At 42.0% G+C, this 14,576-nt stretch overlaps 1 protein-coding gene across 14 annotated transcripts in view; it reads left to right on the forward strand.

Moving 5' to 3' along the window:
* The window catches only part of ANKS1B (ankyrin repeat and sterile alpha motif domain containing 1B), a 406,398-nt gene extending 394,147 nt beyond the window's left edge, over positions 1-12,251 (forward strand). For 7 of the 14 annotated variants that reach the window (XM_066634628.1, XM_066634629.1, XM_066634630.1 and 4 more), the window contains 3 exons: positions 2,617-2,754; positions 8,468-8,635; positions 10,322-10,726. In XM_066634628.1, the coding sequence (XP_066490725.1) occupies positions 2,617-2,754; positions 8,468-8,635; positions 10,322-10,432 (417 nt within the window). In that variant the 3' untranslated portion in view covers positions 10,433-10,726. Of the gene's footprint in view, positions 1-2,616; positions 2,755-8,467; positions 8,636-10,321 lie in introns of all 14 variants that reach the window. The other 7 variants (XM_066634635.1, XM_066634636.1, XM_066634638.1 and 4 more) reach the window with 2 other exon arrangements.
* Positions 12,252-14,576: the final 2,325 nt, after the last annotated feature.

Raw genomic sequence — 14,576 nt, forward strand, 5'->3', positions numbered from 1 at the left:
TTCTGAATGACAGAAATGTATATATTTTTTCTGCTGCAAAATCATGAAAGTTAGCAGTGTCTTAGTAACACATTTCTATTATTTCAAGCTCAAGTCCTGTATGTAGCCCATGAGATTTGCCCATTTCAAAAGGAGCCATAAACACTCTTAACACATTCCAAAACATACCATGTTCACTTTAAAGATTTCAAGTTCAGGCAGACCTTTCAGTGAACCAGAGTTTGAAATATACATAAAAACCATGAAGCCCAATGAGTTTTATGTAGTGTTTGGTTTTTATGTAGGCATTTGTTTCCAGTGACAATTCCTTCTAAGAACTAATCTTGTTTTATACTTAACTGCACTGCTAACACCATCGACAGCCTATGGAAATATTTTTACTTTTATATGTAGGAAATAATATCACTTTTAGGGTCACAGTAATTGTGATAAAAATCTATATTGATCAAACCCAACTCTTCTAAGACAAAGAACAAAGAAAATAAACTAATTGGGTTTGTTTCCTAAAGTAGAGTGAAACTAAATGACTATTAAACATCACTGAATCTAAAGACAGTTACAAATTGGCATTCATTAAGGCATAATCATTAATTTGATTGTGGTTCTCTGTAGGCAGTGCTTTATGCAAAAATAATAATTTTCATAATACCCTGTTTATGATAAGAAGATTTAATAGTTTACGACTTTGTTTGAATTTTGTTCCAAAGTAGAAGTATATAGAGTCAAATCACAACAGTTTTTCTATACTATTAGTTGGCTAAATTGAATATTTTGGGGGATCTCTTTAGCATTAATAGTTTCCTGAAGAGATCGTCTTTGTCATCGAGGGAAACAGATTGACTGTGGCTCTGGGGAACACAGATTGACAGAGGTTCCGATTGAAAAAACAAGATTTAAGCACACGTTTAGAAATTTTGTTATAGGTGCAAAATTGTAGGGAGGTTATCTATGGCAACCTATGTTGAAACATAGGGGACTTTCTTTGGGACTATCATCCTGAAATAATAGGCATTGGAAAAGACACAGACAGGAAAAGAATATATTGTCTCAAATTTGTTTAGAGTTTGGGAAAATTATACAAGGGTTTAGTATGGGATGTTTCTCCTATACCCTTGTTTACATTTCCAACAGCACAATCCTATAAAGCAGACGTGTCCAAACTTTTTGGCAGGAGGGCCACACCATCTGTCTGACACTGTGTCAGGGGTCTGGAAAAACAAGAATTAATTTACATTTCAAATTTGAACAAATTTACATAAATGAATATATTACGCATGGAACTTGTATGAATGAACGAAGGTATTGCAATAGCTCAAGACCTATAAAAGACCTTGCACAAAGCAAGGCCAGCCTTTCCTTCGCTGTTGGAAGGAAAGTGGCCCCTGGGCCGTGGTTTGGGCACCCCTGCTATAAAGCATCCCCCTCCCCACGCCATTGCAGTGGAACCAGTACAGGTCACGTTGCATCTTATAGGGGAAGTTGGAGGGCTAGAAGGGGACATCTGTCCTCTTACCTCAGCATAAGCCCCAGCCTGTGCAACAGATCTACTTGGACCTGCATGAGCTAAAGAGCTGGCACAAGTCAGAGTGGATCCATTTTGGTGGATTGGGCCCGGGAAGGGCAATAGGATGTGGCATGCACATCTGCTGCTGACCCCACCCCTTCCAGGGCCAATCTGCCCACCAAAAATTCTCCCCAAGACCACCAAAAAGTCACTCCTGAAGATCAGAGAACCCTCAGGAATTATGTGGGAGCTCTACTGATTGAAGCTTGCCTCCATGCAATTTTCAGGGACTTTTCTCTTCCACAGCAGCCTCATACTCTACATGGATCTCACGCCACCCCTGACAGTTCCCTCTCCTCAGGAATGGTTTTGGGAGAGTGATTTTGGGGGGAGGGGGGGGCAGCTCAGGAAATGCAACCCATTCTTTAAATACAAGGCTTTGTGTCTTGTCTGTCCTATTGCATTAATGACCCAATCCTGTCCTCAGATTGCACTGGTGTATTGCTAATCACAACAGCTCCTCTGCCAGCAGTTGATGCACAGCCACTGATGCAGCAGCGGTAACAGCACAGACCAGCTGTCAGCTGAGTTCTGCTGATGGAAATGCAATGAAGGGATGGGACAAGGGGGAGCTGACTGTAGCCCCCTCTCCGGGCCTCCCCACATTGCAGAACAGCTCCAAAATGAGATCATGACCCACTTCTGGTTTTCCAGAAGTGGATTGCAACCACATTTCAAAGCTGTTCTGCAGTGTGGGGAGGCCGGCAGAGGGGACCACAGGCCCTCCACACCCGGAGAGTCATAGCAATCCCCAGTAAGTCACAAAACCCCCCCTTTATTGCCAGTGGTGCGATCACAGAAGTGCTGTTGCCACGGAGTCTCCATCCCCTTGCAACCCCCACAGGCACTCAGTGCTTCCATTGTCTCTGTGTAGAGGTTGGGAGCCAATCATTCTGATGACTGAGTGCTACAAAATACTCCCCTCCTCCCCATCTCTCTCTCCAAGGATGCCTGTGCTAACTAAACTAACTATATAATTATTAAACAGGGCATCTGAGTAATGCCTGCTGTTTAATACACTGAAAGTTGCCATTTATTTTCCTTCCATTCAGAATATTATTGCTGAGCATGAGATTCGTAACATTTCCTGTGCTGCACAAGACCCCGAAGACCTCTCCACGTTTGCTTACATCACAAAAGACTTGAAGACAAATCACCATTACTGCCATGTGTTCACCGCCTTTGATGTGGTCAGTCTGCAAATATTTTTCCATTTGAACCCTTCTTTGTTGCAATCTCATCATTATTACTGGAAATCTTTATAATGAACACAACACAATATGATTTACTTGAAACAGGTGGGAACGATTTAGCATCAGAAGGGTAATCAGAAAGTCAAGCCATTATAATTGCAGCATTAGCTATGATGAAGCCAGCTCAGGATTTGCCCTTTTGTTCTGATGAACAAAAGTTACTGGTCAGCTGACTAAGGCAGTTCAGTTCCACTTCATGTAGGAAAATTAAACTGTAGATCACCATATTAGGTATCGTCACGTGATTGATATCATTGCATGTTATATCCTAAGCATAACACCACAAATAATAAGAATGTTATTATGTAACAACACAAAAGTGTTGTTATTTTATAAACAAGTGTTAAAATTTTGTTTAAAAATTCAATAACTAAAATTTAGGAGGTTTTATAATTATGTATTCAGTCAAAACTGGCAAAGGGCTGTCCTATCCCAATTTGTTGAATCCTGTTGACTATGCCAATTTGTCTTGTCCCAAAAATGTTCTGTCTCCCAATGCCCACTTTTTTGAGTAATTAACATGTCCTTATCTCTAGAAACAACAGCTGTGGTGTACAAAGGAATGAACACAGAACTCCTTATCTATAGCAATTAACCAAATTTATTGCTACAAACACTTATTCCCTGCAAGTCCTCTTGTCCAGAGGCTTTCCCTCCCCAAAACTCCACTTAACTTAGTGGGTAAAGGTCCAAAGCCTCCAGTCCAAGTCCACTCCAGCTCAGTCTCTCAAAGCACAGTCCAGTCTTCTACAGCAGAGTCCTGGCAGTCCCCTTCTCCCTTAGGTCCTGGTCCATCCATGTCCTGTAGGTCTGGGTCAGTATCCCTCTTGGGTTTCTGGGACTACCTTTTATTCCTGCAGCCCCTTGTTAAGTCCAAATTAGGCTCAGGTGAGCCATCCCTTCAGTCCCTGTCCATTCAAAGTCCCATCAAGGTCAAATGAAGCTCAGGTGTCCATCCAGGTCTCCATTGGCCTTGATTGATTACAGCTGTGGAGCCAGCCCTGCCCTTCCCAGAGCTGTCAACCAGCTGTCAAAACAAGGGAATTTCTGTCAACACATCATCCACCTGATGATCTTCTGATCTTCCATTACAAGGGCCACATAAGGAACTGACAGCACAGGTGACAAGAGTAAGGGCTACTTCACACAGTCATGTCAGAAGAAGGTACACATTTCAGCTTCATCAACCAATTAGTTTCCTATAACAAAACTCATCAGCAAATTGGCACATATGCAACAGCATAAACTCCATCAATAACATGTGAAGTGTCATTAAGTACAATGAAAGTAAAGTGGCATTCCAGGCTTGCTGATGTGAAGGGAATATATAAGACTGTGAAGGGAAAAGATTTGACTCTAAACTCAAGAAACCAAAGGCAGGAGGTTCGCAAAATGAAGGACAATTCACAGGACACTATGACGGAACAACAGTATTGGAAGAGGGGGGTGGCTGCCCCAGGAGGAAGTGGAGTGAACCTAAAGCCCACTCAGTCTTGGCCAAGGAAGCTTAGAGTTCCTCTCCCAGAGATCAATGGCAGCCAGCACAAGGGTCACAAACACAAGACTCTGGCACCTTGATCAAGAGGCATTGCCAATTTAAGGCAGCCCAGTACAGCATGTGGGCCCCACCAATGTCTTCCCCTTTCAGAAATTCACCATCACAATCTAGGTAAGGTAGTTAACATTTTCAAAAGGAGATGCTCCTCCCCCTGTGGGAAAGTTTTTTTAACTGTCCATCTGTGATTAAATTATGTGGGATATGCGACAGCAGAAAGGAAGACAGAACAAACTGAAGACATCGGGTTGAGTTACTGTGTCCCCTAAGTTCTGGGAATGTCTGCTTTTGGAGAGAGGTGACGAGGAGGCCGTGGAGGGACAGCTGAATTATATGTATTCAGACTGCATTACAAACATGTTAGCTGTTCATGTAGCCTCCCACCCACATCACATGCAGAGGCTGTGAAGATTGGACTATGTTGCAGCAGCAAGTTTCAACCTCTGTGCCCCAACTCCCATGGCACACCTGTGGACCATTCGCAGCAAACCAATGAGCTGTGGCACAGCAGTTGACAATCACTGCTCTGCACACAGGTGCTACACTTTTTTGTACACATCACTGCGTTCTATGAAGGGCAGTCTTCACCGATGAAGCACCCCTGAATTGATTGTTCAAGCTGGGATCTACAGCCAGCAGTATCACAATTTTTATAGACTTAGAAAGGAACTCTGAGTTTAAATAAGGCATTATGCTTTTATGGCCATTCTATACTTAGCCACATTCTTGTGTATACCATAATAATGCCCTGAAGTCAATGAGGAAAATTGGTGTTAATGACTAATGGGCAGGCTTTTGAAAAATGAATTGGTGCACAGTGGTTGATTTGACCAGGAAAACCATTTGAAGTCACCTTTTTGTCATTTATTTTTATTTTAGATTAAAAAAGGCTGAAGTTTCCAGCTTAGCTATTTTCATGGTACAAATGTGTGTCTTGAAGCTTTAAAAATCTTATTTCTACCATAACTCCCCAGTGTCTCTAGCTCTCACAATAGGATTTTTTAAAATATATGTGCATTATACTAGATTGCATTAGATTTTTCTTGTGCAGTTATGGCTAGCAAATAAGATTAAAGCTATGCAGGCAGTTAAATTAGTTACAGTTACAGAGAGCATACGATGAATGACTGCCTTTTCCAAATGTGCCTTGCAAAGACAAATAAGATGAAAACGCAGGAATAATTTGTGGACATTTGCACATTGCCTCTCTTATGAAGGGAAAGCCTGAATGGGACTCTCTCTCTCTCTCTCTCTCTCTCTCTCTCTCTCTCTCTCGGGGTGTGTGTGTGTGTCTTGTTGAAATTATGAGAAAAGGAAACAAACAAGAATTGTTTTAAAATATTACAAATGGCATTGTCAGGGAATCCTTTTGTCATTTTATAGAAAGAGAGATTAGTAGATCAAAAGCTTGAGGGAGTTAGTGATGCACTGCTGGCCCAATCTTGAAGCCCCCGATGTGATGTGAAGCCCCCTGAGGGCAGGAGGTCTGGCTCAGTTGGTAGAGCTGCCGCCTTGTATGCCTGAAGATCTGAGGCTGCCAGTTGAAAACAACCGGAAGTACCCGAGAACTGATGACACGCTGATATACTGTTGAGCTGGCCCTAGGTGGCAGAGAGGAGTTGCTGTCAAGTGGAGCATGGGAGGCAAAGGGCCAGAGAGAGGCCAGACCCAGAAGGAATCCAGCTGGAACAAGGAGTTCTATGAAAGACTAGAACTATTCAATTGTAAAAATCCCTTCGGGAGTTTAGAACAGTCTGCCTATGTAAACCACCTTGGATTAAAGTCTGAGGAGAAATCTGACGACCAAGAAAGGAGGTATATAAATACCTGTATAAATAAATAAATAGTGTCTTTCACCCAGATTCCACCACTGATTCCCTCCAGCCCAACATGGACACAAGCTGCATTGATCCGCTTCCTGCTTATTGAAATGAGAAGCAAATCCTCTCACCCTGCTCTTCACACAGTTTTCTCAAAGCCAGAAGTGCAAGACTGGTTTTAATACAGGGACCATTCGCACGTTTGGCAAAACCACATGAAGAGCATGCTAAGAGGCTTTCTTTCTCTTTTGCATGGAGCCCTGTGGCAGCATCATCAGGCAGTGTCCCAGGTCACACCTCCCCAATCTGATGGTTGTAATTTACTAGTTACACCAGTTGGCAAAACAGCTATCATCAAACCTACGATGTTTTGTTCATTTTCATTTATGCAGCACAGAGGGCTTAGATGTTTAGGAAATGGTGATCAGGTTTCAGCTTACATCTCCTCTGTCTCTACTAGCAGGAGCTCAACTAGATGGGGCTTGTATAGTACAACCTGGGGACAGAGACCATCTGTCACAACACAGCCCGTACACTGTGTCCTGAGGCAGACCCAGGCTGCTGGCACTCAGCAATGACATCCTTGCTGAGTGCTAGGAGTGGCTGTGACCATTTGGCCACCATAGAGAGGAGAGGGTGGGTAGGTGTATCTTGAGAGAGCAGGGAGAAAATAAAGGAGGACAAGACGGATAGGTGGGTGAAAGAAGGGGCGCAGAGACTCAGGGAAAAAGACAGAGAGTGAAGGCAAGCAAAATGAGTGGGCCAGAGAGAGGGAGGGAGTGACACGAGAGAAGGAGAAGATCTGAATTAACTAATGCTTATAGAATTGCAGCAGGGAAGCAAGTGGTTTCCACTGAGAGTTTGCTCAGTCCTGAAACTTAATTGAATAACTGGCCTATATAACAACCTCATTCCCAAGAGAACACTACTGTTGTTAGTGGCTGGGATTTGGCAGAGTGAAATTGATATTGTGTGCTTTTAAGTTATGGTTTCTTAATCCTTATATTCTATTTCCCATTTTTTAAAAAATCTGTTTAATCCATAGGCCCTTGAGATAAAGCTGGCTTACAATCAAAACACACTCAGTCAGCCTATGTCAATCCGTAACAGAGAAAATATTTCTATTAATCCAGCTTGCATTTCGCATTAGATGTTCTGCTGGTCTTCCCACCCAAATCTAATAATTGATATACAAATATTGATAATAGCTATTAAACCTACTACTAATATATTCTAGGCAAAAGTATTTGTAATCAATTCACATATATAAATAAGACAAAATATGTTGAATAGTATATCATGTCCTTTGAAGATAAACAAAGCCTTCTACAATCCACAATTTTTTACAAAATAAGGTTGGCAGCCTCCAATAAACCGGCTGAATAAAAATGTTGATCACACTTGTAAAAAATTAGAAGCTGAGAATTACTCATACAAACAGTAAGTTTGTCAACTGCTTTTTTCAGTATGAAATTTCAGTACAGGTATAGGTGGAATCCAATTTAAAAAACCCTCTTTGCTTAGCTCCTTTCTACCAGACCTATTACAAATGATGCTTGCTACTTTGCATCAGTTTTTGTATAAACGGAGTGTGCACTGAATATTTCCCTTAGATTTTCCTGTTGAAGTTTGTTGAATGTTCCTGCCTCTTTGTTGCTGTCATGCTGCAGTACAGGGTGGATGGAGACATTGGAAGCAGTGACTCGGAAGAACCAGTCAGGAGAGCAATCTGGGGACACTGCTGGGTTGAATGTCACAGAATCAATAGGGTAGCATTAGAATCACCTGGAGGACAGGCAGGCCAAGTTCAGCTAAGGAGCAGGAGCAGTAAACACAACCATGGAGGAAGAACTCATTTTCCTCTGTTGCAAGACTAGTGTAGTTCAACAAGATGTCTGACTTGGAATTTTGGCTTGATTGGTTTAATGGGAAACAATACAGAGAGGTAAGGGAAAATATTTTCTCCCTCCTCTTCCAAGCCTCCCAATCCGCCCCACCACCAGCACAGCATGCAGTGCAGTCTGTTTTGGCTTGGCTATACGCTGTGGCAGGGAAAAGGATTGGGCTATTCATTATTACCATCATATTTGTACTCATTAGAAGCTATTAATAGATAATGGTAGCTTCTACAGCTATTCTCAGAAATATACAACACGGCATAGATAGATCGATAGATAGATCGATCGATCGATCGATCGATTTAACATGGGGATTCTGAGTTTTGCAAATGCATGTTTATAGCTCGTTTTAATGCTGTCATGTGTTTCTGTTCCAGAACTTAGCCTATGAAATAATTCTCACATTGGGACAGGCGTTTGAGGTCGCCTACCAACTGGCACTTCAAGCTCGAAAAGGAGGCCATTCTTCAACCCTTCCTGAAAGCTTTGATAATAAACCTACCAAACCAATTCCAAAACCACGTGTTAGCATTCGAAAATCTGTGGTGAGTAAGAAATACACAACATTCAGAGAAACCTATTTCTGTCATTTTGGGTGAATGAATACTCTTTATGCCCAAATCCTAACCAACTTTCCAGCACTGGCACAGCGGTGCTGGTGTGGCATGTGCTGCATCCTGTAGTTGGGTGCCACCCACGGAGGCCTCCTGAAAATAAGGGAATGTTTGTTCTCTTACCTCAGAGCTGCATTGCCCTTATGTCAGTGCTGGAAAGTGGGTTAGGATTGCACCCATAGGGTCATAAAACCTGGGCTGTGTTGCAGACATCGACTCGCCATCCCAAACGCAGTGCAAGATTTGTGGGACTTCAGTATAACTAGTAATTGGGCAGATTTTATAACACCAGAATATTTGTATTTAAAGCATTATTAGAAAACAGTGCTAGAACACCTATAACTCAACATTATTTTCACCACAGGTGTTTGGGGGGGGCAAGGGTTGCAAACACCCCAGGCGGCGTGGGGGAGGGGGCAGTGCCATGCATCCATCTACTCCTCTGCACTGTCCCCCCCCCCCCACCATGGTGCCCTGTATGGAGACCTTCAGAGGGCCTTTAAACCCAACTTCCAATTTTCGCCCAGAAGTTTTAGGCCTTCCCGAGGCCTTAGAAGGCCTTCGGAGGGCTGGAGGAGGCCACACGCAGTCTCTCTGGCCTCCAAAGGCCTCCCCCCAGATGCAACAGTGGGGGGCTAGCATTCTGTGATCCTGGCCCCGGGCAGCGCAGGGGTCAGAATCACAAGTGAGTTTCACTTTTTGGTGATCTGTAGGAAGCAGTAGTTTATTATACAATTCACATTATAACTGCATTTATTACTTGAACCTGAACACATGAAACTCAGGACTTTGTATACAAATAGATACTGTGCATGTAGTTCCTCCTTCAGATCATCTTGGGATGTATATGCCCAGCCCTGTTCAGAAAAATATTGAACAGTTGAAATTACCCCTTTCTTGTCAAACAGCTGAATAGTGTGGTTGCAAATTAACATAAGAACATAAGAACATAAGAACAGCCCCACTGGATCAGGCCATAGGCCCATCCAGTCCAGCTTCCCGCATCTCACAGCGGCCCACCAAATGCCCCAGGGAGCACACCAGTCAACAAGAGACCTCGTCCTGGTGCTCTCCCCTACATCTGGCATTCTGACTTAACCCATTCCTAAAATCAGGAGGTTGCGCATACACATCATGGCTTGTACCCCATAATGGATTTTTCCTCCAGAAACTCGTCCAATCCCCTTTTAAAGGCGTCTAGGCTAGACGCCAGCACATTTCACACATTATTTCACACATTTGCCCAACTGAATCAGGTCCATAAGCAACGAGGGAGAGAAGTATGACCCATGCAGCCTGATCTTCAAGACAAGTCTGTAAGTGTGACAAAGTGAACAAAGTGTAAAATATTTGCCATTATATACGAGTATCTCCAGATTTAATGTCGACATACCTCTTGTTCCACTAGCCTAGTTCTGTGAGGGCAATGAAAATAATGAATCAATATCCCCAATTGGATTATGATAAAATGGAATATAGACTGTAGCCTCAGGAAAGCAGTACGTGGTACATGCAGTGTAGATAATGACGTGTGTGACCCAGTTTGAGCACTGTGTAAATGTTCAGCAATTAGATTAGATAAAGCGGCATTGTGTTTCTTTTGTATTTATTTCAAAGCAGATAGATCCCACTGAACAAAAGACTCTTGCCAACCTACCGTGGATTGTAGAACCAGGACAAGAAGCTAAAAGAGGAATTAATACCAAGTATGAAACCACAATTTTCTGATACTGAACTGTCCTCTGTTTCTTGTTGTGCCTTGCACTCAGAGCAGTCATAGCACAGCCTTTCCTTGACGGCAACTCTTCAATTCAGTAGAGGGGAAGACTGCACTATATGAGTGGCCTTGAAACTAGCAAAAACATAAACCTGAGAAAAAAAGGCTGCTGGTCATTTCCTGGTGATTGTTCTTCCTGCAGCACTGACAGAAGAATGACATTGGATGAAGATGTTTCCATTACAGCCCACGAGAGGAGTGGGAGATTGTTTTCACCCACGCATTCCTCTCCGGGCTTTGCCACAGTGCTTTCCTTGACTTCGTATTTCAACGTTCTACTTTTACAAAGGTCTCTAACATTAATGCTGCTTAGTAATACAATTTTCTGTTGTGATTGGGTTTTAAAAAAAAAAATTTCAAACATGGCAGTTTTTAATTGAAATGGACCCAAATTGTTTAATACAATATTTGACAAATGTTTGTGAAATCATGGGAGTCCAGTATAAATTAATTCTATTGTTTACTATATTGTTAAAAATTATTAGTAATGGCAAAACATCAGCTTCCCTAATTTCCATATTTGCTGGTCTTATGTAATCTTTCATGCCATTTAGTCCTCTAGGGAAGTGAGGTTCTGTATAACAGTGTGACAAAGAATCAAATGTTTTATGAATGGCTTAAAAAAAGACAGAGGAAATAATAATAATGCATGGAAAATGCACCTTGTACTAAATATTTTTGTGGGAGAGTATAAGAACAAGTATGAATATTTATGATAAAGGACATAATTAATTATGAAGAGAGTATGGATTTATTTTAAAGTTAAATGAGCTTCTGCTACTGTAGTACTTGCAACAGAAGTCACAGTGGGCACATCAATGCGCTGGATGCTTCACTTGATAGGAGCAAAATAGAAACTGCCCAGCGATTGCACTACAGGTACATACAAATGTACACAGTTTTTCATGTTATTATAGCCATGAATTCATGAGTTTTTTAAAAATCTGAAAGATGGTTTTAATCAAAACTAGGAATTTTTCAAATTTTCTGTCTCAGAAAGCTGGTTTTAATGAAAAAGTTCAATTCAAAAGGGTGTTTTTTTTCCTAATGAAACTCAAAACTTCCAAAGTAATACATTCTTTCCACAAAACAAATTGTTGAGCACTGACTTGACTCAATTAAATTTGCCTACAATTTTCTTTGAAGTACTTTAATTTTTTTAATGTCTTTGTGGAGTATTTGTATAATAACATTATGTATATTTCAGTGGAACTGAATGAATTATAACAAACAGTAAAAAAAATCAATCATAGGCGGAAAATGACATTTTAATGTATATTCTATCCAGTCAAATTGTGAATCATTTTGAACTTCATTATAGAAATATTGATGAATTGTGTGGTTGACTTAATGTTTTTTTTTTATTCTTTCATATTTAACTGAAAGGTTTCAGTTGCACTCAACTGAATTTTTAAAAAAAATGTTAACTGAATTTGATTTAAAATTGAAAATTGTATATGATTTAGTTGAACCTAATCATAGCTCTGAAGGACAAAAACCTTTTAATACAGTATTCAGTTTACTTGAACTGATCAGTTCCTTGTACATATTTTGCCTATTCATTGTTGATATGTATGTAATAGGCTGACAGTAAACACTGAAAAATATAGTACCAAAAGGAATATTGTATAGGAGAAAAGTAAATAGTAGCCTCACTGCAACAAATACTTCTATGTAAATATGCTTGGGCTTCCAGTTATAAATTTTGTAATTTTGGTCATTATTTATATCCTATCAAAGCACACAAAATAAATTGAAGTTGTACAGTCAGTTCTGGCTTGTGCAGAGTTTAGTAAGGATGCAGGTTCTGAACATGGAGCAGTTCTGCCACATTGTGAGACACACAGTGGCCTGATCTTGCAAAACATCACACTGAGTCAATGGCTCATCAGATCTCATATAATGGAACCAGTGATGGCAAAATGCAGCAGGTCATTCCTTCACACCAACACTAGAAATTGGTGCAAACATAGTGGTGGTCTTCAGTGCAACAGAATAGAAATAACCTCAGATCTGACCGAAAATTATTATTGACATTGCATAATTGAACTATATGGTACTGTACAGAGAACAGCCAATACACAGGTCCCTGTTAATAAGAGATTATGTTTGGAGATATTAGTTGTAAAACTATATGCCTAATAAAGGTTTGTTGAATGTTGTATGTTGAATAAGAGATTATAGTCTAGAACAGGGGTGCCCAAACACCAGCTCTGGGCCACTTGCGGCCCTCGAGGCCTCTCAAAGTGGCCCTCAGGGAGCCCCCAGTCTCCAATGAGCCTGTGGTCCTCCAACGCAACTGCTCTCAGCATGAGGGTGACTGTTTGACCTCTCACATTAGCTGTGGGATGAGGGCTCCCTCCACTGCTTGCTGTTTCACATCTGTGATGCAGTAGCGGCAGCAAAGGAAAGGCCAGTCTTGCTTTGTGCAAGGCCTTTTATAGGCCTTGAGCTATTGCAAGACCTTCATTCATATAAGTTCATCTTTAATATATTTATGTAAACATATGTAAATTTATTCAAATTTTTAATGTAAATTAATTCTCCCCCCCCGGCCCCCGACACAGTGTCAGAGAGATGATGTGGCCCTCCTGCCAAAAACTTTGGACACCCCTGGTCTAGAATTCAGCATAAGGGAGGCAATAGGAGAAGGAGAGGAATGACGCAAACCTAAACACACAGTACAGTCCTATGCATATCTACTTGGAGGTATGCCCCACTGAATTTAATGGAACTTACTTCCAAGTAAGTGCATATAGGATTACAGCCTTAGACTCAGGCCCCATGCAGACTTTTTTTTAAAATGGGCAACATTTGGCATTTTGAATTAGGTAGAGGACAAGCCAGAGGAAAAATAGATTATGTGACAGAGATTAGGGATAATAGCAGGAGAGGTGGCAACTAGGAGTTAGGGAGGGTAGAATCATAGGAGCAGCTGAGGGAATGGTGAGATGAGGGAACAGGGTAGTTAACTAACACACAGCCCAATTCTGAGCTGCCTGGGGTGCAGGGCTGTGGTGGTGCCAAAAATGACTGCCGCCACATCCTGCGCATTTGGAGCAGCCGCAGGCAGCACCTCAGAAGAAGGGGACTTTTGTCCCCTTCTCCCGGGTAAATAGAGTAGCCCCGCAATGACGCTACTCGATTCACTACCAACAACATAAGAATATAAGAACAGCCCCACTGGATCAGGCCATAGGCCCATCTAGTCCAGCTTCCTGTATCTCACAGCGGCCCAACAAAAGGGTCAGTGGTGAATCAAGTGCCTCCATGTTGGGCAGTCAGCCACTCCCTCCCCCTGGCTTGCTTCCCCGCCACCCTCTCCCCATCTCCCACCTCCCCTGAACACCTTCTCCCCACCCTCTCTGCATCCTCCGACACCTCTCCCCTCCCCGGAATGCCTCCTCTCCCCATGCCCCTGCTTATCTCTCTGCTACTTGGCAGTTCATGTGACCACCAAGCGGTGGAGGTCGAGTGCCCACCCAGTGGTGCTCGCCCAGCTTTATGGCCCACAAACATGCCTTATGGCACATTTGTGACAGTGCGCACCAGTGGTGCCCCAAGCCCAAGATTGGGCTCAGAGAGCCCAATCCTATTCTTTCCGTCCTGTTGGGACAGGGTGAGACAGATCTTACTAGGGAAAATTGGTCTCTTCCATAACTTGATAATATGACCAGGATTTACATATTTTCTGTCATTTGCAGTTAATAAGTTCATGCATGAGAATAAAGTGCTTGTTTCTAGCCATCATCTGTATAATGATGTCATTTCTGGCTCTCAACAGGCTCCATGTTCAGCCCATTGTATGCAACAAATTTTATACCCCTGTTGTAGAGCAAAGAGTTTAAAGAAAGAATAGGTCTTTGTTCCTACAAGGTCAAGAGTGGCTAAAGCAAGAGATCAGAGGAGATTAGAGAAATAAGATGGACAGTAGATGGTCAGATAGATAAATCACCAAAGAATGAGGTGAGGAATGGTGTCAGGGAGGAAGAAGGTGAATGGGGGCTAAGGAGGCAATATAGGAGATCATCACTGAGACGGAAAGAAAAGTAGAATTATGTGGAATGTTGAGAAATAGTGGATAGAAGAATTGGC

Source organism: Tiliqua scincoides, chromosome 7 (genome assembly GCF_035046505.1).
Source record: "Tiliqua scincoides isolate rTilSci1 chromosome 7, rTilSci1.hap2, whole genome shotgun sequence".
Taxonomy (NCBI): Eukaryota; Metazoa; Chordata; class Lepidosauria; order Squamata; family Scincidae; genus Tiliqua; species Tiliqua scincoides.